A 26,788-nucleotide genomic window follows, 5' to 3' on the forward strand; every position below is an offset into this window, starting at 1 on the left:
GCCTCAGTTGCTTTTCCTATCAAATAGAGTTTATTGCACCTGCCTAAACTCTCCCATTTGTAAGAAACTAGATATAATGTCCCTGTGAAAAATTAGGAGCACTGTGCAAATACCAGTTCTCTCCTGCCGCTGGGAACCGACATGCGGAATCAGTGAAATGAGCTGCTTTCCCTGGAACTGCTCCACCTGATGCTCACAATGGCATTGCAACTCGTGTGGGGGTTGCATTCAAAAGAAGGCAGATGCCTGCAGTCAGACGATGTTCACATGACATTGCATCCAACGTGGGGCTGGGTTCTAAAGAGATTCCGTGATCTGAAAAACCCCTGGAATCTAAATTACCCTTGAAAAGCCCTTAAATCCCCCACAAAGTGGGGAACATATGGCAGGTGCAGACGGATCTGCCTTTCAGTGAGGCCAGCACAGCACTTCCTCCAGCTCAGAGCAGACCCCATGCCTGCAATTGGGCACCAAATGGCGTGGTAGCTGGCCGTGGTTCGCAGAAAATCCCTCTTGGTTTTCTTGTAGCCAAGCACGTGCTGCCAAACTCGCATGCATTTCATATCCAGGGGGTGGCTGAGTCCCTTGCACTCAGCCCTCGTTCTGTGCCCAGCTCCAGCACTCACTGAGCCTGCCCCTCCTCTGCCCATCCCATGCTGGGTGGTCTCCAGCGGGTCCCCTCCTTCAGGGAGGATAGGGCACCATCCATTCTCCCCTCTAGGTACCCGGAACCCTTGCGTTTCTCTCCCCGTAAAGGGCTTCTCCTCCCCCGAGGTGACACAGAAGTCCATGGTCTGGCTGCAGCCCGTGACAGCCAGCACAGGTAGAGCGGGTGTGCGTGTGCATACATGCACCTGTGTGCATGCATGTGTGCAGGGAGATGTGTGTGTGTGCATGTGTGCGCATGCATGCCCGATGCTCAAACCGCCAAGGCCACATCTAAGTGTGAAGGAAGCCTGAGGTTCTAACCCAGGCTGTGCCACTAACTCATTAAGCTTCCTGGAGCAAGTCCCTTGACCTCTTTGGGCCTCAGTCTTTCTCATCCACCAAATGGGGAGAAGCTCTCTCTGTCCTGACTATACCTGGAAGCTGTTGTGAGGGCCAAAGGATAACAAGAGAGAGGAAAGCATTTGGGAAACCGTAAACCTCATACAAAAACACGTGCTATTATTCTTACCCCACAACCACCCACCACGCCTCCCACTAACACCACGGCCACCCCCTGATATGTTGCATGCCTTATTTGGAGAAGTGACTCAACGTGTGACTATTTTAGGGCAGAAACTATGCTTACATGTATTTAGACCTTTCCCGATCCTGGAGCAAGAACTGAAGATATCCCGCTTAGGAACCTGCTGCCAGAATGCGCACTTTCTTTTTTTGTCTTTTGCACTCAGATTGATGTATTGAGTTTTTGTGTTTCCTTTTTGCTTTGTTTCTGTTTGGAGGTTTGGATTTTTTGTTTTTGTTTTGGGGGGGGTTGTCTTGGAGACTTTTTTTGTTTTATTTTGTTTTGTTTTATTTTATGTTTCTGCCCTGTCTGAGATCTAAACTTATTTTAGAGAAAAACTGGAAAACCAGGTGTGTGTGTTTTCTTGACGCTTAAGGCTCCTGAGCCTCTAGTGCTGAGGTTTGAGTCCCAATGACATCTTCCTTCCCCTTCAAAACAATTTAATGAGAAAACCAGTCTCCTTTCCTGCCACATGTCAGTGCTGAGCACTTTCCATGTTGACGGGGAAGGTGGGATGTGACAGACCCTGGAAATGTCTAAGGACCACAGCTTGACAGAAAGAGCAGCGTCCAATCTACCTTTCTAGGGTGATGTCAGTACATGGTCTATATTTCTGCCGCACATGGTTGTTGAATGAGCAACTGATGTGTGGCTAGTGCAAGTGAGAAACAGGATTTTTTATTCTATTTAATGTGTGAGGTAATTTATAATAGATTTACATTCAAATAGCCACAGGTAGCCAATGGCCACCACAGTGGACAATACAAGTCTAGTCCAGGCTACGCAAAGTGAGGTCTGGGGACCAGCGGCATTGGCATCTCCTGAGAGTTTACTACAAATTCAAGCTTGCAGGCTCAGCCCCCAAATCTTCAGAATCAGGATCTGCCTAACACAGTCCCAGGCTGATCTTTACACACGTTAAAATTTGGGTAGCAAGGAAGCATGGTCTAATCATGGTTAGGGGAGGTCTGTTCTATTCCTTCCTGACTTCTTGCCTATTCAATTATTTTGACTGTTGGGCTTTCAATTTCCTGAGTTGAGTGTGGTCAGAAAGAAACCTTTAATACACAGGGCATCAAGTACAGATGGCTGGCTGGCACGGTGGTGGGTGAGGGTAAGTTGATCCATTGTAGAGGAGGCCTTAGGATGCTATGGTCTCACTCATCACACATGAGAGGGTTCTAGAACCAGGACTGGTCATTTGAAGATCCAGGGTGTTGACCTCAGGAGAGGGCTCAAGCCAGAGCTCATGACTCTCTCTCCTTTTGGCAGGAGCTACAAGGTCAGGTTCAACAGTGTTTCCTCCTATTCCGACATCCACAAGTCATTAGGCAGTGGGCCGAACCACAGAGACAACTTTGAGAGCACTGGCCCCCTGGCAAATGTGAGGTGAGCAAGGGGCTCGGGGCATCAGGGATGACAAAGGCTCTGGGGGAACTGGACTCAGCTGCAAAGTGGACTCTTTGTTATGAGGGTGTCTTCCTTCATGCCTGTTCATCCCTGGAACAATCAGTTGCACCTGGCTGCACCTGACTCCTCTTCGTAAATGCACAGCCTCATTGCCCCCACAATCCCATATTTGTCCACCACACACCTTTGATCCCATCACACACATTTCACCCCCTCATCAGCACATCACTGTTGATGGAGAACGTTGAGCCCCCTAAATTACACAATGAGCTGTCCTTCCCAAGTGATATGTTGTACACTTGATAGAAGCTTCTGGAGACAAACTGCCATAACCCAGTGGTTCTGAAAGCTGAGTATGAGTATTAAAAGCACCTGGAGATATTTGTAATAACACCCATAACCAAGCCCCAACTCCAGAGATTCTGGTGTAATCAGCCTACAATTGGGACCAAGCATTGTTTACTTAAAAAAAAAAAAAAAAAAAAAAAAAAAAGCTTGCTTCTCCCCTATCCCTAGCCGGGTATGTCTTCTGTTTGTTTGTTTGTTTGTTTGGAATGTCATCTCAATACGCCAGTGTTGTGGATTTAATCCCCAGTCAGGACACATACAAGAATTAATGAATACATCAATAAGTGGAACAACAAATCTTGCTCTCTCCGGAATTAATACATTTTTAAAAACTGAGAAAATATTTCCCCAATTGACTCCATTGTGTAGTCAGATTCAAAAGATACTGGTCTAACTCCTTTATTTTCAAAAGCATAATCACATGCCATGAGATAACTTTAGGTAGTATATAGTACTTCAATATTTTGTACTTCAATAGTTGTGTCTTCAATTTAATGGGTATTTGGAAAGAAATAAAACTGGATGTCATGTCAAACCCTTGGTTTCAAGATATTGGTCAAGACGAGGTTGATACAAGTAGAGTATCCAGGCCTGGCCAGGAATCTCTAACTAAACCTGCCCACTAATTAAACCTTCTTCACAGATGCTCAAAGCAGTGCTCAGTAGATTATTCAGATCACAGGGCTCCTTGATATTGAAGCATTGCAGCCATCAGTCCACTCTTTAAAAGACTCCATTTTTAAAGCAGTCGTAAGTTCATAGAAAAATTCAGGGAATTTTATATAGACTCCCCATATACTTTCTGCCCCACAACACATACATACACATAGCCTTCTCCGCCATCAACATTCCCACCAGAGGGTACATTTGTACAATTGATGGACCTACGTTGACACGTCATGAGCACACCAAGTCCATAGTTTACATTAGGGTTCCCCTTGGTGCTATCCATTCTATATAGGTTTTGAAATCTGCATTTTTTTAGTTTGACATTGAAATGTCAGCTGCATAGATTGACAGTCGGACCCATTTTTCCCTTATTAAATCCACCATGGCTTAGAGCAGGCAATGGCAAGTGACAGCCATGGTCCAAATCGAGCCTAGCCACTGTCTGAATTTGTACAACCCATAAGCTAAGAATGGTTTTTACACCTGAACACTTGCAGTTCATTTAATTATTTAAAAAAAAAAAAAAAAAAAAAACACTACCTTTGAGCTCCAATTAAGCATAATGGTATCTCCCATGAAAAAGAATTCTCATGAGTAGACATGTATTACTAAAAAATTATACTGAGCTATAATTATTATCATTATTAGTAGCACATTTTTAACTTTGTCAGTAGAAAAAAAAATGTGTGTGAATTTGTTCTTGTTATAGAAGTAACTATATAATCATTTCAATTTTGTTTCTTCCCCTAAAAATATTTACTCTCTGGCCCCCTATACAATAACTTTGCCAACTCCTGGCTTAGAGGCTTAAAATAGGAACTCTGAAGCCATGAAGTGAACATGGTGATGGAAACGTGAGTCTGGAAAGTGATGATGATGCAGGTCTTCAGGTGCACCAGGAAGCATATTCATGAGCTCATCTCTTGAACCATCTGCTATGAACACATGTGGGCTGGATGGGCTAGTAAGCACAAATTAAACGCAGGTTAAACCGAAATAATGAGAAACAGAGTTGGTGACAGTCAAGTATGGTGGTTTCACAAACAAACATATTGCAGATTTGGGGAGCAGTGCCTTAACCACACGGCAGGTTGATGCTGGGCCTTTCCAAATCTGCTTAGGCTAAGGCAGCCCTCCAACAAGTCCACTCCTGTTCACCAGATTGCCAGGCCCCACTTCCCATACCTGAAAGCTGCCAGCCCCCATCTCCACATCAACCAAAATGTCACTAATTTAACCCCCATCTATTCAAACAGCAGCATCTTCTTGGTGGTGACTATGCCAGGAGGGTTTGTGAAACCAGTTAATTTCATAGACATTGCAAGGGGCGGAGCCAGCATGTTCACAAACCCTTCATCCCTCTCGGAAGAGCCTGTCCACACCCACATGTGACGTGTCAGCGATAAGTCCTCTTGGTCTCCTCTTTGATTCAGGTCCCTGAGGACCTCTGTGTCATAATTTCCATTGTCTTTGCACTTGAAACTGCTCTGGTTTTGTAGAATTACAAAACTTGTAGAATTTAAGCTTCCCAATAATGTAGACAAATATTCCCAATTAGTCCAACTTAGAGAGGGACACTCAGGAAACAGCAATGATTCTGGATGATCACTACCCCCAATTCACTTTCCTTAGGACAAATTTGGCATTTTCTCCTGAGGACAGTATTGCGTAGTACAGTGGTCCGCAAACTCACTAGTCAATAGAGCCAAATATCAACAGTACAATGATTGAAATTTCTTTTGAGAGCCAAAAACCGACTTCTGCGCATGGATCACAAAATTTCAATCGCACTTTACGTGCACGCACCCACGTGGTATTTTGTGGAAGAGCCACACTCAATGGGCCAAAGAGCTGCAAGTGGCTCATGAGCTGCAGTTTGCCGACCACTGGCCTAGTAGATACCAAAGGAAGGGAGAAGCCTCTGGGGACTATTTGAATGATAGCCTTCTCCAAATAGGCTTGGTGTTGCCTGACCACAATGGCTAACCACAGTCCTGGGGGGAAAACAAAAAGCAGGTGTATTGGTCTGCTTGGGTGGCCTTACAAAACACCGCAGAGTGGTTTCAACACTTGAAGTTTATTTTCTCACAGTTGTGGAGGCTGGAAATTCAAGATCAAGGTGCTAGTAGGACTAGTTTCTGGTGAGGCCTCTCTTCCTGGCTTGCAGACAAACACCTTCTTGCTGTGGCCTTTCCACTGTACACATGCAGAGAGAGGGAGACTCAAGTGTCCCTTCCCTTCTAATGAGGACACTAGTTCTATTAGATTAGGGCCCTCACATTATAACTTCATTTCATCTCAGGCACCACCTTGTAGGCACCATCTCTAAATACAATTAGTTACATTGGGGGTACGGCTTCAACATATGAATTTGGGGAGACATAGTTTTATTCACAGAACCAGCCACCCACTCGGGCCAACCTCCCATGAGCTTTCTGTTTTCTCATTGGCAGGTTCTCGGTGTTTGGCCTTGGCTCGAGGGCATATCCGCACTTCTGCGCCTTTGGACATGCTGTGGACACCCTCCTGGAAGAGCTGGGAGGAGAGAGGATCCTGAAGATGAAAGAAGGGGATGAGCTCTGTGGGCAGGAGGAGGCGTTCAGGACCTGGGCCAAGAAGGTCTTCAAGGTAACCATCCTCCCAGATCTCAGAGACCCAGGGGGAAAGGTCATGCTCCCTTTGACCCCCAAAGACAGTCTACCTGAACCATCAGAAAGAGAATAAACTTGAGAAGACCCCTAGTACTTCCCCCAAGTATCCACCTAGGAGGCAGCTTTAAACAACTCAGATGAGTTTGTGTGGCCTTACAACACACATTCTTCCACTGAACCCAAACTCCTGCATTGTGTCTAAGGAGTTAGTCTGCAAAAGAACTTACAGAATCTTGGAATTTCAGGGAGGAATCCATCCCTCACTCACATTTGGTTTACAAAGAGACAAAACACATAGAATTGATTAACCAAACCAAGGACCATGCCTTGACCTGGAACCCAACCAACTTGTCTACTTGGAGAAGCATATTCCTCTTGTGCTAAATATTCACTAGCCAATGTGGGATCCATTAGCCACATGTGGCTATTTAAATCTAAATATGATGAATGGATAAATAAAATTCAGTATGCTTATGCAAAAGAATACTCTTCAGCCATAAAAAGGAATGAAGTCCTGACACATGCTACAACATGGATGAACCTTGAAGATACGATCTCAGTGAAAGAAGCCAGACATGAAAGGCCACATACTATATGATTTTATTTATATGAAATGTCTGGAATAGGCAAATCTATAGAGACAGAAAGTAGATTAGTGGTTGCCAGGATTTTGAAAAAATGGAAATGGAAGTTACTGTTGATGATACAGAGTGTCTTTGGGGTCACGAATATGATGGTGGTAGCTGCACATCCTTGTAAATATACTAAAAACCACTGACTTGTACATTTTAAATGGTGAATTTTATATTATATGAATTACTCCTTCTCACTCTTTATGAGAATATGTAACTACTAGAGGCCCGGTGCATGAAATTCATGCACGGGGTGGAGGGTGTCCCTCAGCCCAGCCTGCACCCTCTCCAATCTGGGACCCCTCCAATCTGTTCTACTGCCCGTTTAGACCCAATCCCATCGGGATTGGGTCTCATTGGGCAGTTGGACATCCCTCTCACAATCCAGGACTGCTGGCTCCCAACTGCTCACCTGCCTGCCCTCCTGATTACCCCTAACCACTTCTGCCAGCCTGATCATCCCCTAACCACTCCCATGACAGCCTGATTGATGTCTAACTGTTCCCCTGCCAGCCTGTTTGCCCCCAACTTCCCTCCTCTGCCAGCCTGGTCAACCCTAACTGCCCTCCCCTATAGGGTTGATCACCTCTAACTGCCCTCCCTTGTAAACCTGGTCCCTCTCAACTGCCCTCTCTTGTGGGCCTGGTGCCTCTCAACTGCCCTCCCCTGCTGGCCATCTTGTGGCCATCTTGTGTCCATATGGGGGCAGGATCTTTGACCACATGGGGACAGCCATCTTGTGTGTTGGAGTGATGGTCAATCTGCATATTACTCTTTTATTAGATAGGATAGAGGCCTGGTGCATGGGTGGGGGCCAGCTGGTTTGCCAGCTGGTTTGCTCTGAAGGGTGTCCCAGATCAGGGTCGGTGTTCCCTTGGGGTGTGGGGCGGCCTGAGCAAGGGGCCTGTGGTGGTTTGCAGGCCAGCCATGCCCCCCAAGCAGAGGCCCTGGTATCTGGGATTTATTTATCTTCTACAATTGAAACTTTGTAGCCTGGAGTGGAGCCAAACCCCCATACTCACTCCAGCTGCCATCATTTCTGTTTGGTTTTATGTATCTTCTATAATTTAAACTTTGTATCCTTGAGTGAAGGCCTAGGCCAGCTAGAGCAGGCAGAAAGCTTAGCTTCTGTTGCTGGGGAAACCCAAGCCTCTCAACTGCTCTCTGTGGCTACAGCCATCTTGGTTGGGGTTAATTTGCATACTTGCTCTGATTGGTGAGTGGGCATGGCTTGTGGGTGTAGTGGGGTGATGGTCAATTTGCATATTACTATTCTACCTAATAAAAGAATAATATGCAAATTGACCATCACTCCACTACTCCCACAAGCTACACCCACCAGCCAACAAAGCAAATATGCAAATAAACTCAACCAAGATGGCTACCAGAAGGGAGGCTTGGGTTTCCCCGGCAATGGAGGAAGCCAAGCTTTCCGCCTGCCCTTGCCGGCCTAAGCCTCCACTCAAGGCTACAAAGTTTAAATTATAGAAGATACACAAATCCCAAAACAAATGGCTGCCGGCCACGGAGCAAGCAGGAGGCTTGGCTCCGCTCCAGGCTACAAAGTTTCAATTGTAGAAGGTAAATAAATTCCAGATACCAGGGCCTCTGCTTGAGTCAGTGTGTGTGGGGGGAGGGGGGGGGGGAGGAAGGGGGAAAGAGACATGGCTGGCCTGCAAGCCATCACAGGCCCCTCACTCAGGCTGCCCCCCGCCCCAAGGGAACACCCACCCTGATCTGGGACACCCTTCAGAGCAAACCAGCTGGCAAACCAGCTGGCCCCCACCCATACACCAGGCCTCTATCCTATCTAATAAAAGAGTAATATGCAGATTGACCATCACTCCAACACACAAGATGGCTGTCCCCATGTGGTCAAAGATCCTGCCCCCATATGGACACAAGATGGCCACAAGATGGCCAGCAGGGGAGGGCAGTTGAGAGGCACCAGGCCCACAAGAGAGGGCAGTTGAGAGGGACCAGGTTTACAAGGGAGGGCAGTTAGAGGTGATCAACCCTATAGGGGAGGGCAGTTAGGGTTGACCAGGCTGGCAGAGGAGGGAAGTTGGGGGCAAACACGCTGGCAGGGGAACAGTTAGACATCAATCAGGCTGTCATGGGAGTGGTTAGGGGATGATCAGGCTGGCAGGCAGAAGTGGTTAGGGGCAATCAGGAAGGCAGGCAGGTGAGCAGTTGGGAGCCAGCAGTCCTGGATTGTGAGAGGAATGTCCGACTGCCCTCGAGGGGTCCCAGATTGGAGAGGGTTCAGCCTGGGCTGAAGGACACACCCCACCCTCGTGCACGAATTTTATGCACCGGGCCTCTAGTATAAAATATAGTTAATTTACATATAGTTCATTTATCTCATTCTATATGAATGTTATTTTATATTTTCAATGTATACATTAAATTGGATTTAAACGTCCATTTCTCGGTAGCACCAGCCATGTTTCATATGCTCAAAACCACAAGTGGCTGGTGGTCACTGTCAGACAGTACAGAGCCATTCCATCATGATAGGACATCCTATTCTAGACAGAGGCCACAGGAGGATAAAGGACTAATGGCCTCCTATCTGCGTGTGGGACATGATTTAGTTGCCCCTGGGGGAGAAAGAAAAAGCAATAACTATAGACCCACCTTTACCTGCTCTTTCCTCGGCCTGGTGTACCTTCTTAGCAGCAGCCTCTGGAGAAAAGGGGCTATACAGTCTTCTGTGACCCAATTGATACTTTTCATTCTGAAAGCAAATACAGGTGTAGAGCAAGAGGGAAACTGAGGCCTCTGAGCTATAAGAAACCTGTGTGGGGAGGCTGTGTCAATAAGCCTGTCCCTGCTTTCTTCCTGGATGGGCAGAATGGAGATAACTTGGCTTTTTTCACACCTCAAGATAACTGTGTGGTGTTGACTTCAATTGGCCACCTTTGAGTATCCCAGAAGCAGCATGTGTTACAAGCCACCCTGTCCTTTAGCTATTACCCCTCTATCTTCACATTCCAACCCCAGCCCTGGCAACCACTAACCTGCTTTCTGTCTCCATGTATGTGCCTATGCTGCACATTTCATATGAATGTGGTCTTTCATGCCTGGCTTTCTTCACTTTAGCATAATATTCCCAGGGTTCATCATGCCTGACTTTCTTCACTTTAGCATAATATTCTCAGGGTTCATCCATGTATCAGTACTTCATTCCTTTCTTTTTTAATATTTTTTATTTTATAATAAATTGAGATTACAAAAAAGTAAGGATGTACAAAGAATTCCCTTCACCCACCTTGCCCCGCTGTTAACCATGGTATACGTGTCAAAACTACCCTGTTTCCCCGAAAATAAGACAGTGTCTTATATTAATTTTTTCTCCCAAAGTTGCGCTAGGTCTTATTTTCAGAGGATGTCTTATTTTCGAGGAAACACGGTAGGAACAGTGATATAGTAATATAGGCTTTATTCGGATTTCACCCATTTTCCCACTGATGTCTTTTTTCTATTTCAAGATCAAATCCAGGATACCATATCGCATTGTCAAAATATCTCTTTCATCTCGTCATCTGTGTTTCTCAGTCTTCCTTTTATGATCCTAAGAGTTTCTAAAAGTACTGGTGAGGCATTTTGTAGTGTTTCCCTCAATTTGACTTTGTATCATCTTTTTTTCAAGATTAGAGGGGGATGATAGTTTGGGGGGAAGAATATCCCAGGAGAGATCTCCTCATCACATCATGCCAGAATACCTGGGGTCAGCATGACTCATTTTAGAGATGTTAACCATGATCACTCAATGAAGACACAATCCTTTTCATGGCCAAATATTCCATTGGATGGATATACCTTATTTTGTTTATCCGTCAGTTGATGGATATTTGAATCGTCTGAAAATCAACACGAGCCCAAAAATTGGTAAAAAGCTATCATTGAAAACCTTTGGTGTTATCCTTGGCTTTTATCTCAAAAAATAATTCTGAACAGTAATTCTTAGGATTACTAGAGTTAGAGAACTTATAAACTTAGCAAATTAAAAAGAAAACTTATGTACAGGTATACAGACATTCAGTATTTTCTGCCTTTAGTGTAACTTTTTAAAATCTGTAGAGGAACCTGGATAGGAAATTCTAAAGTATTTACTTTCTTGTTTAATAATAGACCTCTACACATGTTGGTTTTATAAATAAGTGCATAGAGTTACATACGAAAGTGAGGTCCTAAAGACAATAGTAAATGTGATATGTCCAGCACATCAAAGGAGTTCAAAAATATAGGATGGATTAGTGGGTGGTTGGATAGATGGATGGATGGTGGGTAGATGGGTGTGTGGGTGGATGGGCGGAAGGGAAGTTGGAGGGGTTGATAGATGGAGGGTTGAAGGGTGAGTGGGTAGGTAGGTAGATGGATTGATGGATGGATGGTGGGATACATGCCATGACTCGGAGCTGTTGGAAAAGAGTCCCTCTTGGCTGAAAGAGGCCACTGAAAGCCCTGTATGTGCCACAGACAGCCTGTGACGTGTTCTGCGTGGGAGATGATGTCAACATTGAGAAGGCGAACAACTCCCTCATCAACAATGACCGCAGCTGGAAGAGGAACAAGTTCCGCCTCACCTATGTGGCCGAAGCTCCAGAGCTTACACAAGGTACCTCTCACCAGGCTCTGGGGCTGGCACTCAGGATGGGGGGCAAAGGAGAGTCTGGAGCTGTCAAATAGAAAGGTGCTGAGAGAAAGTGGGTCTCGTTGCTTAGTCCCTTCGTCCTCCCAGTGAATACACTGCTGCCACCCCGCGCTCAGTGAAACGTGTGCATGGACCTCTCTCCCGGAAAATGGGGCATTATCCCGAACCGTCCTCTTCTCAATAAGTGCAACCACAGCCACCCCACCTACCCAACCACTGCCTGCCTGCCTCTTCCTTATTTTCCCTTCACTTGACTCCAGAGCAGTGGTCGCCAGCTGGTAGTCCGTGAGGTCCGAAAGGTTGGCGACGACTGGTTTAAGGAAACCTTTGGAGCAGCTGTCACCAACCAGTGGTCCACAGACCACTATGGTCCATGAGGTCCGAAAACTTGGTGACTGCTGCTCCAGAGGACAGTGGGAGTGCGAGTAGAGGGTCAATGGAAGCTGAAGATGTTCTCCTGACAACTGATTAACCCATTTCAGGAGGAGTTTTCTTCTCCCCGCAGGTCTATCCAATGTGCACAAGAAGCGGATCTCAGCCGCTCGTCTTCTCAGCCGTCAAAACCTTCAGAGCCCTAAATCCAGGTAGGAATCTTATTCACTCAGGCACCACCCCGCTGCTCTAGAACCCCCCACAGGGAGGCAGGGTCCTTGCTGACTACGGAAACTGGTTTCCCGTTACCATCCCAAGTGCCATTGAGAGCCCATTGCTGCTTTGTAGCATTTTTGTTTTCTGCTTTTCCTTTGCCAAGCCCCCACCTGGAGGGACAGGAAAAGGAGATGGTGATGATCATGTGGAAAGAGAATGGTTCTATAAAAAGTTCCCCATATAGACCTCTCCCTTGTAGAACTCTAATTGTGCCATCGCATCTCAGTCAAAATCACTTAATCCAGGCGTTTTTCTCCTGGTGGGTAATTCTTCTCTAGAGCTCTGCTTTTAGTCCTTTGGAATGACGGGAGGCTCATTACTGCACAAAACAGCCACTGTGCATTTGAAGCCCTAATTGTTAGAGATTAGTACCTTACTATAGCTTACAAAGCATGTCTTCCAAGAGTGTCTTGATGCCAGTGATACTCTCTGGGGACACCTAAAAAATGTTTGGTTCTTCCAGATGAAACACCTGCTAGGAGTCAAGACCTTGACCAGTCCCTTCTGGGCCGATTCCTTCCAATTGTTCTTCCTAAGACCTGGCTTCCCACACCTTCTGCTTAGTGAAAGGACACACTCTGTCCTGCTGGAAGTGGCGTTCCAGACCTGGTCACAGTGCAGCGCAGGTCCTGTGACCACTGCTATTGTTACCATCCCTCATGAGAACATGATGCTGATATGCCGAGGTTGCAGGCCTCGTTCTAGCAGCCATGCTGAGCTCCCGTTTAAGCTTAGGGATTTGCTGCTCTTAGCTATCAAGTCTTTACTGTTCAATCCTCATCCGAGGGTGTGTTTTTATTGATTTTTAGAAGGAGAGGGAGAAAAACATCAATGTGAGAGACAAACCTGGATCAGTTGTTTTGACTGGGAATCAAACCCATAACCTCTTGGTGTACAAGCCTATGCTCCAACCAACGGAGCCACCTGGCCAGGGTGACTTAGCTTTCAGATCTTTTCAGAATGATCCATCCAGGTCTGTTCATCCCTCCACTTGCATAAGTGACCTTCTTAGCACACATGAATATCTTTGGATTGATCCCCATCAACTGGAATCTCTTTCACTTTGCAGTTTTAGCACATGAAGATCTTTTTAAATCTTGATTCTTTGCGTGCATGGCATGGATAAAAAGTGGTCTCTTGAGGTGGACAACCCTGGGTGGTGACCCCAGCTCTGCCATGCAACAGCTGTGTGACCTTGGGCAAGGCCTTCAGGTCCTCAGAGCTCCTGTCTCCTTATCCCAAATGACAGTGAGGACTACAAAGATAGCTGACATTTGTCTAGTTCTTTGTGTTCCAAGCACCATTCTCATCCATTCTATGCAGGATCTCCCACAATTCTGACCACCTCAGGAAGGAGGTACCATCATCATCCACATTTTAAATAGGAGAAATTACCATTTAAATAGGAGAAATGACCATTAGAAATGCAAGTGACTTTTTCAAGGTCACACAGACTTGGCTTCTCTAGCTCCAAGGTCAAGACACTGAATGCCTATCCATGTGGCCTCCACTGCATTCCAAGGCTGCTATATTATAGACAGGTACATAGAGCAACAGTTATAACCTACTTTCCCATGGCTAGTCTTTATCCATCCAACTTTATGCACCTGCAAAGTTAATGTGCATGCTTTCCTATGTGGGCTACAAGACTTTGATAGAGTGACCTACAGGATGGAATCCCAGGCCACTTGTGTTCTCTCTTAGATCTCCAAACATTCAAGAAATGGATTGAGAAATTGCACCTTCTGAATAGCTAGTTAAATGCAATATGCACAACCTAACAATCTCTGATATAGAGAAGGACTCTGCATTTGAAATATTTCACATCTTACTTTCCCTTTCTATCCTGTACAAAGGTGTGACTTAAGCAGCATTATAAGAGAAGAGACTTAAGAAACTACTAGAAAAGACCAGATCATAAAAATCACTCCCTATATCATAGCACCTAAAAAGCAAGTTAATTTGCAAATGTTTGATACTAAGTTGGACTGAAGTCCCAGAATAACTCCCCTCCCACCTCTGCAAAGGTCAGCTGACTCTATGCCGAGTGGCTTCTCCAAGAGTATTTCAACAAGGTCGGGAGCTGGAAGACAGTATGGATTAGCACAAAAAGGATCAATGTGTGTCGAGGGTTTATCTCTTTAAAAGCATGTTCTGTGTCACTACCTATTGGGGGGCTTACTACCATTTCTAGCTTTATACATTTTTTAAGGGTTAATTGAGTGAAAAAGCATGACACTCTCTCCTGTTTTTCCCTGCCCAAGGCCCAACTCGGGCTGTGGGACCCAGGAAACCATAAGCACGCTATCAGGAATGACCCCACTGGAGGCCCTTAATTGCAAGCAAAGTGCTTAAAAGGAAGTAAACAGCCTTTCAAGGGTGGTCCTTGCAAATCTAAAGAGAAAAGTGATGGCAGCTACTGCCTGGCCAGAAAATACATTTTTTAATGTCTGAGCACCAATTAGCAAACAGTACAGAAGAGTGTATACCGGAGCACTAATGGGTGGGGTGTGCCCGGGAGTCCAGGAGCAGGAGGAGGAGGGACATGCTGGACAGGCTTGAGCCAGGCTGGAGAGAGTGGCAGAGGGACCTGTCAGAAGAGAACCAGGTGCAGAAGGGCCTGAGCATTTGGCTGCTTAGAGACTGGTGGATACAAAGGAGAGGTCTTGATGTTTGAAAATTTGTTTTAAGTATTACTGCTTTTTTATTGATGAGAGAGAGAGAGAGAGTGAGAGAGAGGGGGGGGGATAGAGAAGTAGAAACATCGATGAGAGAGACACATTGATTGGCTGCCTCCTGCACACCCCCAGCTGAGGATTGAGCCGCAACCCCCGGCATGTGCCCTGACCAGGAATCGAACTAGTGACCTATTGGTTCATGGGTCTGTGCTCAGATAGTTCATGGGTCTGTGCTCAGATAGTTTCCATCTCCCCTCAGATACATTGCCTCTCTCCAGCTTTCACCATCGTAACAGAAAACATCCACATTTGGCTAAAGCCAAAACTCAAGTCTCCTCATCTCCCCTCAGAGGTCCCAGCTGCTACCTTGAGCCAAGCCATGATGACCTCTGGTCTGAGTGGCTGCTTTAGGCACCTACCCTGCCTCCTTGTTGCTTGGCTTTTCTCTCAAAGACCCAATTTCCAAACAGTGCCAGAGCAATCTTTTCAAAATGTACATTGACGCCTATCCCTCCAAGCTGCACAGCCTCCAGCGGCTTCCCACTGAACGCACGAAACCCCCGGTCTCCTTGCTGTGGCAGGTGGTGACCTCCGCCCAGCTCCCTGACCTCCTTCTCCAACACATAGCCCTGTGTCCATCACTCTCCAAACACTCCAGCCTCCTTTCCCTTCCTCGGCCACACTACACTGTCTCCTACCTCAGGGCCTTGGCACGTGCTGCTCCTCCTTTCGGGAACACTCTCCCCCTAGATCTTGGCATGTCTGTCCCTGCCCATTGTTCAGGTCTCTGCTCAAAAGTGAAATCTCCAGAGAGGCCTCTCTGATCACTCTTATCTGGTGGTCTCAGCCTACTGTCCCCAACCCATCACCACGAACCATCCACATCAGCAACTCCATCTGAGATCTTTTTAAGTCACTTCTCAGTGAAGTCAGGGTACTTTGTCATTATCTGCCACTGTCTCCCCAGTGCCTAGAACAGTGCCTGACATTCAATATAGATTTGTAGAATGAACCTATTAACTCTTACTGCTCTTGTTTACCCTTTTCTTGGAAAATTGAACAGGTTTTTATTATTATTATTTAATGCTGGACATTAGCAGACTATTGTTTTATCTGGGAACCTGGCATTGAACCACTGCAAGCACATGCACGCGGGTGTGTGTGTGTGTGTGTGTGTGTGTGTGTGAGTTCTGCTTCTGTGCGTGGATATAAATACAGCTCAGGCCGTGGCTACTCTGGGGGAGGAGGTGAAGGCCTAAATGGCTGCTCCCCAATACTTCCCTTTCTTTCTCCCCTAATACTTTCAGTGGTCCATAGGTGCCCCAAATTTTTTTTTAAGATATTTTATTGATTCTTTTACAGAGAGGAAGGGAGATAGAGAATTAGAAACATTGATGAGAGTCATCAATCAGCTGCCTCTTGCACGCCCCCTACTGGGGATGTGCCCACAACCAAAGTACATGCCCTTGACCTGAATCTAACTGGGAACCCTTTAGTCCGCAGGCTGACCCTCTATCCACTGAGCCAAACCCGTTTCGGCAAGTTTTTTTGTATTTGTTTTAGTTTTTGTTTTTGTTTTAAGAAGGCCTAGAAAGTCCTACACTTGGAAACCTCCAACAGGACTGAGATTTAAGACATTTGGTCTTCAGGCTAGCGTTATCCACCAGGGCCAGCTTCCTGCAGAGCTTCAAGGACCAGCCCATCAAGGTGCCCTAGGACCATGCAGACATTCTGTGCTGGGGTTGTCAGCAAGCCCAACCTGGTCAGAGCCTAGGCCGGCCTCTTAGCTAACCTGCCAGCTCCACCCCCATCCCTGTCCCTTATCTGCCTGGCCACCTTCTGCTAGTTCAGGCTGGGGCCGGTGGCTGTGAACGTGAGCCAGCTCAGCAGGTTCGTGTCCTCTGCAGTTGTATTTTGTGCCAGCTGAAAGAACAGAGGCAAATACACTTCTGAAAGAAATCGTGATGATATGGGAGAAAGTGGAATTGATTTGCAGGCCTTTCAAAGGATTCCTGTGGTTGTCTCAGGAGGTTCCCAAATTAGCAACCCCACAGCGCCACTTGCTGGCCGTCAGTCTCTGCTAATTCCCTCCCTGGAGCTAGCAGTGGGTAATGTCCTGACTCTCTGGGAACCAAAATGGGTGTGAGCTCAAAGCAGGATCAATCGTGTAAAATCAGTGCCCCAGAGAGGGCATAATCTGCCCAGAGATGGGGAGTGGGACCCCAGACCCTAACACCGCCATTCACAACTTCAGTCACCAAATTCCCCACTTCAAAAAAATACTTGACACCCCAAAAAGGAAGTGTGCCAGCACAGCTATTTTTAATAATGGCAGCAATTTGCAGCACAAAAAGGCTCTGGCTCCGCCAAAAACTCCTTTAAATAGCAAGCCCCATTGGTTTACTCAAATGTTGATTATTCAAGGGAGAATAGAAACTTCATGTTGAATGTCAAGTTCTCTATCAACTGAAAACCAGTTGTCAAAGAAGAGGAAGCAGAGCTGAAATTCGATCATAACCTGAGGTGTACAAGGGATTTGATTGGCCAACGTGTGATCAATCCCCAAGTTTTCAAATATTTTGTAAAATGTAGTATCTGTACCAAAACTTTACACCAACCAGAATAACCAAAGCCTGAGAACTCTTTCTTGAGGCCCCTATTCATCTGGTACAGACCGCCGTGCATTTGACATACAAGAATCTATGAGAAAGGACGTCCTGCAGATGGGAATGAGGTTCTCTCTGGGTTTCTCCTTAGATCTCTCCATTTTTATAATATCGGGTGGATATGGGCTTCAGGCCAGGTCCTTTTCCCTCTTCCCATGCAATATGAGGACGTCCAGTTGCAAAAGGTGTGAAGTTTAGGATTCTGGGGGGGATCAGCACTGCCTTAGCTCTGAGTGTCGAGAGGACCCCATTGCTACTGAGACAAAGTTTGTTCTGGCAGCTGGCAGACTGAGTTCCCTTCAACTAACAAAATATTTCTTGAGCATCTATTGGGTCGGCAACGAAGTAATTGCGGATTTTTAAAAGAAAATCAAAGACAATTTTTTCATGGAACTAAGTAACTTTATTCTGTAATGTATTGCCCATTTTGATCAATGACCTTTTGCCATCTTTCAGGCAGCATTATAATCCCACGTTCAAAAAACTTCTGGTTTTTATTAGCAAAAAACTGAATCAGGTACGATTTGACATCATCATCATTATTGAAATTTTTACCATTCAAGGAGTTTTGTAAAGATCGAAACAAAAAGTAATCAGATGGTGCAAGGTCAGGACTATATGGTGGATGTGGCAAAACATCCCAACCAAGCTCCATTAATTTTTGCCGAGTGACCAAAGATGTGTGTGGCCTTGCATTGTCATGATGGAATACAACACCTTTTCGATTTGTCAATTCGGGCCGCTTTTCTTCAACTGCATTGTTAATTTCGTTAGTTGTTCAATGTAGACATCAGAATTGATCGTTCGGTTGGGTGGTAAGAGTTCAAAGTAGACAATTCCTTTGTAATCCCACCAAACTGATAACAAAACCTTCTTTTGATGAATATCAGCTTTTGATGTTGTTTGAGTTGGTTCACCTGGCCTGCTCCACGATCTTTTCCGCTTGATATTGTTGTAAACAACCCATTTTTCATCACCAGTTATCAATCGTTTTAAAAATGGATCATTTTCATTACGTTTCTTTAGCAAATCGCAGCTGCTAATGCATTGCGTTAACTGTGATTCTTTCAGTTCGTGAGGAACCCATGTATCGAGTTTTTGAACATAGCCAAGTTGTTTTAAGTGATTTTCAATGCATGTATGTGATACATGAAGCTTCTCTGCAATCTCACGTGTTGTACTGTGACAGTCCGAATTGATTATTGCTTTGATTAGGGCGTCATCAACTTCAACTGGACGACCAGAGCGTTTTTCATCTTTGAGTGAAAAATCACCAGAACGAAATTTGGCAAACCAATTTTGACACTGCCGTTCTTTTAAGGCTTCGTCACCATAAACAGCACATAACTTTTTATGAGCTTGCGATGCATTTTTCCCTTTGCGGAAATAAAAAAGCAAAATATGACGAAAATGTTCCTTTTGATTTTCCATTTTTCAACGAACGCCAAACGAAAAGTACAAAACAGATCAAAAAACTTTTTTTACTGATTAACAGCTGAATAGCCAACTATCAAATAACAAAATGTGTTTTACATTTGTACTATGTCTGCAAACCTAAAAATTCAACTGAAGCCATATATATGTGGATCCCGCAATTACTTAGTTGCCTACCCAATAGTATGTGCCATGCACCGTCCTAGGTGCCAGGAATAGAGCCCTGAACAAAACAGACACACCAACCCCCTGTCCTCTAGAGTTTACGGTGCTGTGGGGGCCAGAGGATGGGCAGGGGGACAGACCACAGACTGGACCATGAAGGAAATGCTACTGTGGGTCAGGGGATGGTCCCTGCAGTGGAGAAAAGAAAAGTTGGGGCAAGAAGATAGAAAAACAAAGATCTGAGAACTGAGCCCTGGGAGCTCCAAAGCCCAGGGTTGGGGGAGATGAGAAGGAACCAGCACAGGAGACTGAGCCAGGGCAGCCAGGGAGGAGGCAGCAGAGCCTCGGTGCCAGGCTCCGCGAGAAGGGAGGCATGAGCGGCTGTGCCTGTGCTGCACCCATGACGGGCTTGAGCACTTGAGTGGCTGTTGGATTTGTGAATTCCCAGGTGACGCTGCTTAACACCGGGGTGTGGAAGTGAGGGGACAGAAGTCTGGCTGGTTCCGGACCCAAGGAGAATAGAAGGAGGCAAACTGCAGTCACGGGAACCCCCGAAGGAGCAAAGAAAGGGGGCGGTGGCTGTTGATGCCTTAGCTCATTGTTCCTGGTCCTTCCCTCCAGCCGGTCAACCATCTTCGTGCGTCTCCACACCAATGGGCATCAGGAGCTGCAGTACCAGCCTGGGGACCACCTGGGTGTCTTCCCTGGCAACCAGGAGGACCTGGTGAATGCCCTGATCGAGCGGCTGGAGGACGCGCCTCCTATCAACCAGCTGGTGAAAGTGGAGCTGCTGGAAGAGCGGAGCACGGCTCTGGGTAAACACGGCCATGCGGCCCCCCACCAGCCCACTCCCAGGCCCTCCCCTTCTCAGGGAGTCCCAGAGGCGGTGGGTGTCCGGGGAAGAGCAGATCCCTTCTTGATCCCAGTCACCAACCCAGGGAGGAGAGTGGGTCTCTGCTGCCTCCAGCTTCCGGAACGGAACACCCCATTTCTCTGGGCTGAACAACCTTGGCCCAATAGGCTGCTCTATTGTCTGGGACGCCAGGACATCGATGGGCAGCCTGATTTGAGCTGAGCCCACTCTGCTTCCTTTTGTGTCACCGCCGCCCCCGTGCCCACAGAGTATTAATAAATGGCAGCTGGAGTCTGACCCTGCCTCCTCTTAGGGTCCAAAGGCACTGACTGTATGCAGCCCCATGCCCACATATCAGACCTCATCGTTCACGTCCCCACCTCTTCCGTGGTCATTCTTGGCATTCCCACTGAGGAACTGGCAAAGGCAAAGGGGTCAGTGCTTCAGCTCAGTAGGTGCAGGTGAGCTCAGGGCTCAGGACGAGGAACGGCAGTGGCCTTGCGTGGCAGCCTGTGGAACAGTGGCTTGTCACCTCTACAGAGGAGCTCAGGTGTGCAGCCAGGGCAGAACATGAGCAGAGTATGTAGTCACAGCCCTGTTGAAGGTCCCTTAGGAGGGCACACTTAGGAGAGACACACCTCAAAATCAGTGTTTAATCCATGCGGAACTGCACCCGTCTATCTTAAGTTGCGTCCCTGATGAAGGAGAGGCTTGTGTTTGGGGGTTATATTGAATGAAAAGTACACAGAAGCAGACAGACTGCTGGCCTCACACTTACGAGCTGTGTGACCTCTGGGCTCCCATTGATCTCAATTGCAAAGGGAGATAATAAAAGCACGTACCACCTAGGGTGGTTGTGAGTCTGAGGAGATGAGAAGGATTCTAGGAGTTAATATAAAGTGCTGAGCCTCTACTTGCCACATAGAATAAACTAGGTAGGTGTTAAGCATGTTTGTCACTTTAAATCCTGGAATCCCGCTCAGAGGAGGGAGAGCTGATTCCCCAGAGGACAGACATAACTCATGCTCAGTTGGTGGCTCACTGTAGAATGCCTGGGACTGTCTCCTGCTACTTGAATACTTCCTTTTTAGTTTTTGGACTAGTTTGCATACAACGGGTTTTGGATATTCTTGCACATGAGGTATAGATGTGAGATATAGAAGATGGGGAGGCGAGGGGTTGTTGGGCTCACCCAGCCCCATCCTGACTGGGACCCAAGCCCTCAGAGCTCACACTCTCCTGCCCCCACCCACCCCCAACCTCCACTGTGCCTCCACAGGAGTCATCCGTAACTGGACAGATGAGCGCCGCCTCCCGCCCTGCACCATCTTCCAGGCCTTCAAGTACTACCTGGACATCACCACACCGCCCACGCCCCTGCAGCTGCAGCAGTTCGCCTCCCTGGCCACCAGCGAGAAAGAGAAGCAGCAGCTGCTGGTCCTCAGCAAGGTGGGTCCTGGCCCCCTGCACCCGCAGGGCGCGCCTTCCACCTCCTGGGCCTTGCCTAGTTGTCTGGTATTACAGCACACTTCCAGCAGGTGGCAGTCTTGAGCAGACATTGCCGTTTTCTAGTTCCCAGAAAGTCCTTTGGGGTTAGTCCAGACCATCTCATCTGGTTCTGAGCACTAATAGGACAAGGGTGACCTCATTGAATCTCAAAGTTCTTGGACCACAGTGGAAGCTTCTTAGCCGATGCTTAGAGGAAAAAGAAATGGAGAATCTCACCGTGCCCTGTTTCACAGCTAAGCCTTTGCCAGTGCAGGGCAGCTGTAGGTAAAGGTTTAAGGTAAAGGAGGGCTCTGATGGAAAGGTGAAGTCAGCAAACAGCTGCTCCCACCCTTGCATAGGAACCGAGGGCCTGTCTGCTCCAGCTGCTGCAAAGCCTTGCCAGGTAAGAATCCCACCCAGGAAGATGCCCAGTTCCTCCCAGTGGGGCTCTTCCCTGGTGTGCAAGCCACCAGCAAAGGTGGCTTAGCTTTCTGCTGTCCCAGAGAGGGGATTGATGATGGTCCGCAAGGCAGAGTCCGATCCAAGGGGTGAATGTGACTTAGAAATAGATGCGTAAACAGCAGAAGAAGCGCCTCTGGGGAGCCAGAGGCAGATTGGAGAGGTGGAAGGGCATTCTCTTCCTCATGAGTTTTCCAGAATTATTTAACTTTTTAAACTGTCCATGTATAACTTTGATTAAAATGTTTAAGTTAATGGGAAGGGTAACTAATAAGAGGAACCAGAACTTGCTCTGCTTCCACAAGATTTAAAAATATATTTTTAATACATTTTTATTTCAGAGAAGGAGAGAAACATCAGTGATGAGAGAGAATCATTGGTCGGCTGCCTCCTGCACACCCCACACTAAGGATCGAGTCCGCAACCCAGGCATGTGCCCTGACTGGGAATCGAACCGTGACCTCCTGGTTCATAGGTTGATATTCAACTCCTAGCCAGGCTGGTCAGACAATAGGATTATTTAAAGTAGAATTGGATGTAACTGTATTGTTATTTCTTTCCAAAGAGCATAAACTATAAGATTAAATGAACAAGGGTTTTTATTAGGGGAAAGGCCTGGGTGAGAGAAAATGGAAAGGGAGTTAGATAAGTCTGGGAGCACTATCAGACATCAAAACAAGTCTGACCCCAAGTGAAGGAGAGGAGAAGAAGTTGAATGGACGGTTCCTGGGTCGCACAGGCATTCCAAGGCAAGGCCAGCACAGGCGATCATGCTGGGGCTCTTGGCAGTTGAAGGTCACTGAAGGTCTGGGAGGCACATCCTCACTGATGCCACACCCCTTCAATAACCCAAGGATGGTCTCTAGAGAAGTGGGGAAAGGCTTTATTAGCCAACGCACAGGAATGGCCTTTCGCTCCTCAAAATCTGAACCTCCTAAGTCCAAAAAAGGACTGCCAGGACAGCTTCTGAGATCCAGGGGGAAGGATCACTCCGGAGCCCAGAGAACCCCTCTGTTCCCTAGCCACAGCTGGGCTTTCCTGTCATCCTGCCCTGAACACGGTTCCCCACCCCCTGATCTGTTTTTTCCGGACTGCCATTTACCATCTGAGCATGCTCTCTGCAGGTGCACCTGTACCCTTGCAAACCCACAGATTGCACATTAGCATTCTATACCTGGGAGTCATGACTCCCTCCATGGTGCCTCTCTTTTGACCTTCACATACTGCAGGACAGTGTGGAGGTCAGGAACCTAGATTCTGGGCCAGACTATCTAGGGTAAGGCTCCGCACATTTTCCCTGTAAAGGGCCAGCTAGTAAATATTTGAGGTTCACAGTCCTTTTGGTCTCTGGCAACTACTCAGCTCTGCTCTTGTAGTCAACAGACAATACATAAGTGAGTGGGTGTGATTGGCTTCCAATCCCACCTTATTCATGGATTTTTGAACTTGAAATTTGATTTTTTACATCATATTTTTGGTCAAAAAATAGTATTCTATTTTGAATTTAATATCATACTTGAGGCCCGGTGCGTGAGATTCGTGTGCTGGGGTGCAGGGGTGTCCCCTCAGCCCAGTTGCACCCTCTGGCAATCTGGGAGCCCTTGAGTGAGCCGTGCTAAGCTGTCAGTCAGACATCCTTGGAGCCCACCACCACTGCTGCTGCGCTCGCAGCTGTAAGGCCAGCTTCTGGCTGAGCAGCGCTCCCCCTATGGAAGTGCACTGACCATGAGGGGCAGCTCCTGCGCTGAGCGTCTGCCCCCTGGTGGTCAGTATGCATCACAGCAACCAGTTATTGGGTCAATTAGCATATTAGCCTTTTATTATATAAAGTCTTAGGTCATAAAATAGTATTCTTCAGATGTTTCCCTCAAACCATGTAAAGGACAAAAGGGATTAACCAGATTTGGTTTGAAAGCTGAAGTTTCACCCCCTGACCTAGATTCAAAACCCAGACTCACCACTCGTCAGCCATGGCACCTCTATATCCCTTAGTTTCCTCATCTATGAAATGGGTATAACAATCATAACTAATTCATCAGGACTGAGTGAGAGTTAAAATATGACACACAGTATTGACAATGTTAAGTGTTAGTGATTTTTTTATTTATTTATTTTTTAATTTCAGAGAGGAAGGGAGAGGGAGAGAGAGAGAGAAACATCCAGGATGAAAGAATCATGGATCAGCTGCCTCCTGCACACACCTCACTGGGGATCGAGCCCGAAACCCAGGCATGTGCCCTGACCAGGAATCAAACTGTGACCGCCTGGCTCATAGGTCGACGCTCAATCACTGAACCAGCCGGCCAGCCTATTCTTGCTTTTATCTGCCTTCTTCCCTGGCCCGCTGGAGCCCCCAGTGGAAATCTGTGCCTGGAGCTGAGTGCGAGTTCTCCTCTGTCCCTCTCCGTGGCGCAGGGCTTGCAGGAGTATGAGGAATGGAAATGGAACAAGAACCCCACCATCGTGGAGGTGCTGCAGGAGTTCCCGTCCATCCAGATGCCCGCCACCCTGCTCCTGACCCAGCTGTCCCTTCTGCAGCCTCGTTACTACTCCATCAGCTCCTCCCCGGACATGTACCCCGAGGAGGTGCACCTCACCGTGGCCATCGTCTCTTACCGCACTGGAGGTGGGCAGAGGTGCTGAGGGGCCTCTGGGTCTGCGTTCTCCCCCGGGCCCCGGCAGCTCTGCCAAATCCCAAGTCCCTAGCTGGAGACCCATGCCCACGGCCAGGAAACTGGGGGAAGAAGCAGAGCAGGCACCCTGTCCCCTTAGGCAGAGCCAACTCCATGCGGCAGCTCGAACCACGCCTTTCCTTGGGGGTGGCGCTCCACTTCAGGTGCCCTGCTGGTCCCAGGTCAGTCAGCTAACGGGACACTTTTCTCCGCACTTCCCCTCCTTGATCAAGCAATCAAAGTGCAGCCCATAGGGAAAACTCTGACCAAAGCCCTTCCAGTGGCGGGATTTGAATCCAGCTTCCCCCGCCCCCACAGCACCCTGGGCACTTTCACAGCTCACAGGCTCCCCCCAGCTACTCCACCTCCTCCTCCCCGTCAGAGGAAGAGATCCAACAAGGAGCTCCAAGGCAGAAACTTGGCATTGGGGCTGGGGGCCTTCGGGACTGAAGGGGGGTGCCAGTGCCGGGAAGCTTGGGGACAGGAGTGAGCCAGGCCACCTGTTTATTCTGCTAGATGGAGAAGGACCAGTTCACCATGGCGTGTGCTCCTCCTGGCTCAACCAGATCCAGTCTGACGACGTGGTCCCCTGTTTCGTGAGAGGGTGAGTAAAAGGAAGAGAAATGAGCAGCCACCCCAGTCTGCATGCTGCTCTCCCGAGCTGGGTGGGTGGAACAGCCCAAAGAGTTCTAGAGAGACGGCTGGATCAGATGCGCTCAGCTTTCCGCATCCCTCCAAGCTGTTAAGGCAGCGGGATCGCGAGACAGGACCAGCAGAAGCTAAGACAGCCCTCCAGTCTGGGCAAGTCAGCGCAGCGGGCGTGTATCCAGGGCATGTCCTCAGCTTGGTGGAAAGCTGCAGGAGAGCCCAGTGCAGGCTCAGCCTCCATGGCATTTGCAGACCTGGGGAGGCTCTATCCACATCCTAAAGGACACCCTGCTGTCCCCAGATCCTTAGAAACAGGAGGTCCGAGCATCCCTCACCACCACCAATAAGAGCCTTCCTCCCAAGCTCTGCTGTAAAGGATATTCCTGCCTATGGTTACAGTACCACATTGTGCATTTAAAATTTTGTTAAGAGGGTAGCTTTCATGTTAGGTGTTCTTATCACAGTCAGTCAACCAAATAAAAAAATATTACTTTAAAAAATTTTACAAAGGACACGCCTGAGCTTAGGCCCATTGTAAGGGTCTGCTTTGTCAGTCAATGACGTCTCTACCTGAACAGTGACCTTGGCCTGCCACTTTGCTCAGCTGTTCATGGGCTGGTCCACATGCCTTCAGGGTCTTCAGAAATAGAGCCCCAGCCCTGGCCGGTTTGTTCAGTGGACAGAGCGTCGGCCTGCAGACTAGATTCCAGTGAAGAACATGCAGAGTCCATCCCTGGCCCTGGTTGGGGCCTGTGCAGGAGCCAATCAATCTATGTGTTTCTGTCTCTACACCCCCCCACCCCCCCTGCTTCCTTATACTCCCTCTAAAAATCAATGGGAAAATATCCTTAGGTGAGGATAATGAGAGAGAGAGAGAGAGGGAGGGAGGGAGGGAGGGAATCCTAGCCCAGACTGACTGACTCCTCAGAAACCTGCACCCCTTTTAACACCCCCAGGTGATTCTTTAGTCCCCTAGAGCTGGTGGTACGAGGGGCCAGGCTGAAGAGCTGCAGATCCCACTGTATTCTACCCAAGTTGGGCCCTGGTCTCCCTAAGACTCAGCTATTCTTTGTTATTGTTAACCTGTTAACCGGGGAGTTCCCTTTTTAATGACGCAACCTGTAACGGGCGCGTACTCTTTCACTAGGACGTGTCAGTACGTCACGCCCGGAGGACATAATTTCATATTATTTTTTTTTATTTATACTTAATGAAAATAAATGAAATATATATATATTTTCGCTTATTTATATATGTAAAGCACAAAGGAAAATACAAAATTACCAAAAAAAAATAGAAGAGAATACCGACAAAAAAAAATGGACACGTCGAATTAAAAAATTATAAATTTTACAAACAATGATGAAGATTACAAAAAATAGCCAAAACCGGTTTGGCTCAGTGGATAGAGCGTCGGCCTTATGACCTAAAGGTCCCGGGTTCGATTGCGGTCAAGGGCATGTACCTTGGTTGCCG

At 47.4% G+C, this 26,788-nt stretch overlaps 1 protein-coding gene across 3 annotated transcripts in view; it reads left to right on the plus strand.

Moving 5' to 3' along the window:
• Positions 1-26,788, plus strand: part of NOS1 (nitric oxide synthase 1) — a 104,027-nt gene that overhangs the window by 69,002 nt on the left and 8,237 nt on the right. For 2 of the 3 annotated variants that reach the window (XM_045585400.1, XM_045585401.1), the window contains exons 17-24: positions 2,504-2,620; positions 6,112-6,286; positions 11,427-11,565; positions 12,107-12,185; positions 19,814-20,007; positions 21,325-21,494; positions 24,408-24,618; positions 25,181-25,268. In XM_045585400.1, coding sequence (XP_045441356.1) covers positions 2,504-2,620; positions 6,112-6,286; positions 11,427-11,565; positions 12,107-12,185; positions 19,814-20,007; positions 21,325-21,494; positions 24,408-24,618; positions 25,181-25,268 — 1,173 coding nt within the window. Of the gene's footprint in view, positions 1-721; positions 824-2,503; positions 2,621-6,111; positions 6,287-11,426; positions 11,566-12,106; positions 12,186-19,813; positions 20,008-21,324; positions 21,495-24,407; positions 24,619-25,180; positions 25,269-26,788 lie in introns of all 3 variants that reach the window. The other variant, XM_036448878.2, reaches the window with a different exon arrangement.

Source organism: Pipistrellus kuhlii, unplaced genomic scaffold, assembly GCF_014108245.1.
Source record: "Pipistrellus kuhlii isolate mPipKuh1 unplaced genomic scaffold, mPipKuh1.p scaffold_m20_p_20, whole genome shotgun sequence".
In the NCBI taxonomy this organism is placed as follows: Eukaryota; Metazoa; Chordata; class Mammalia; order Chiroptera; family Vespertilionidae; genus Pipistrellus; species Pipistrellus kuhlii.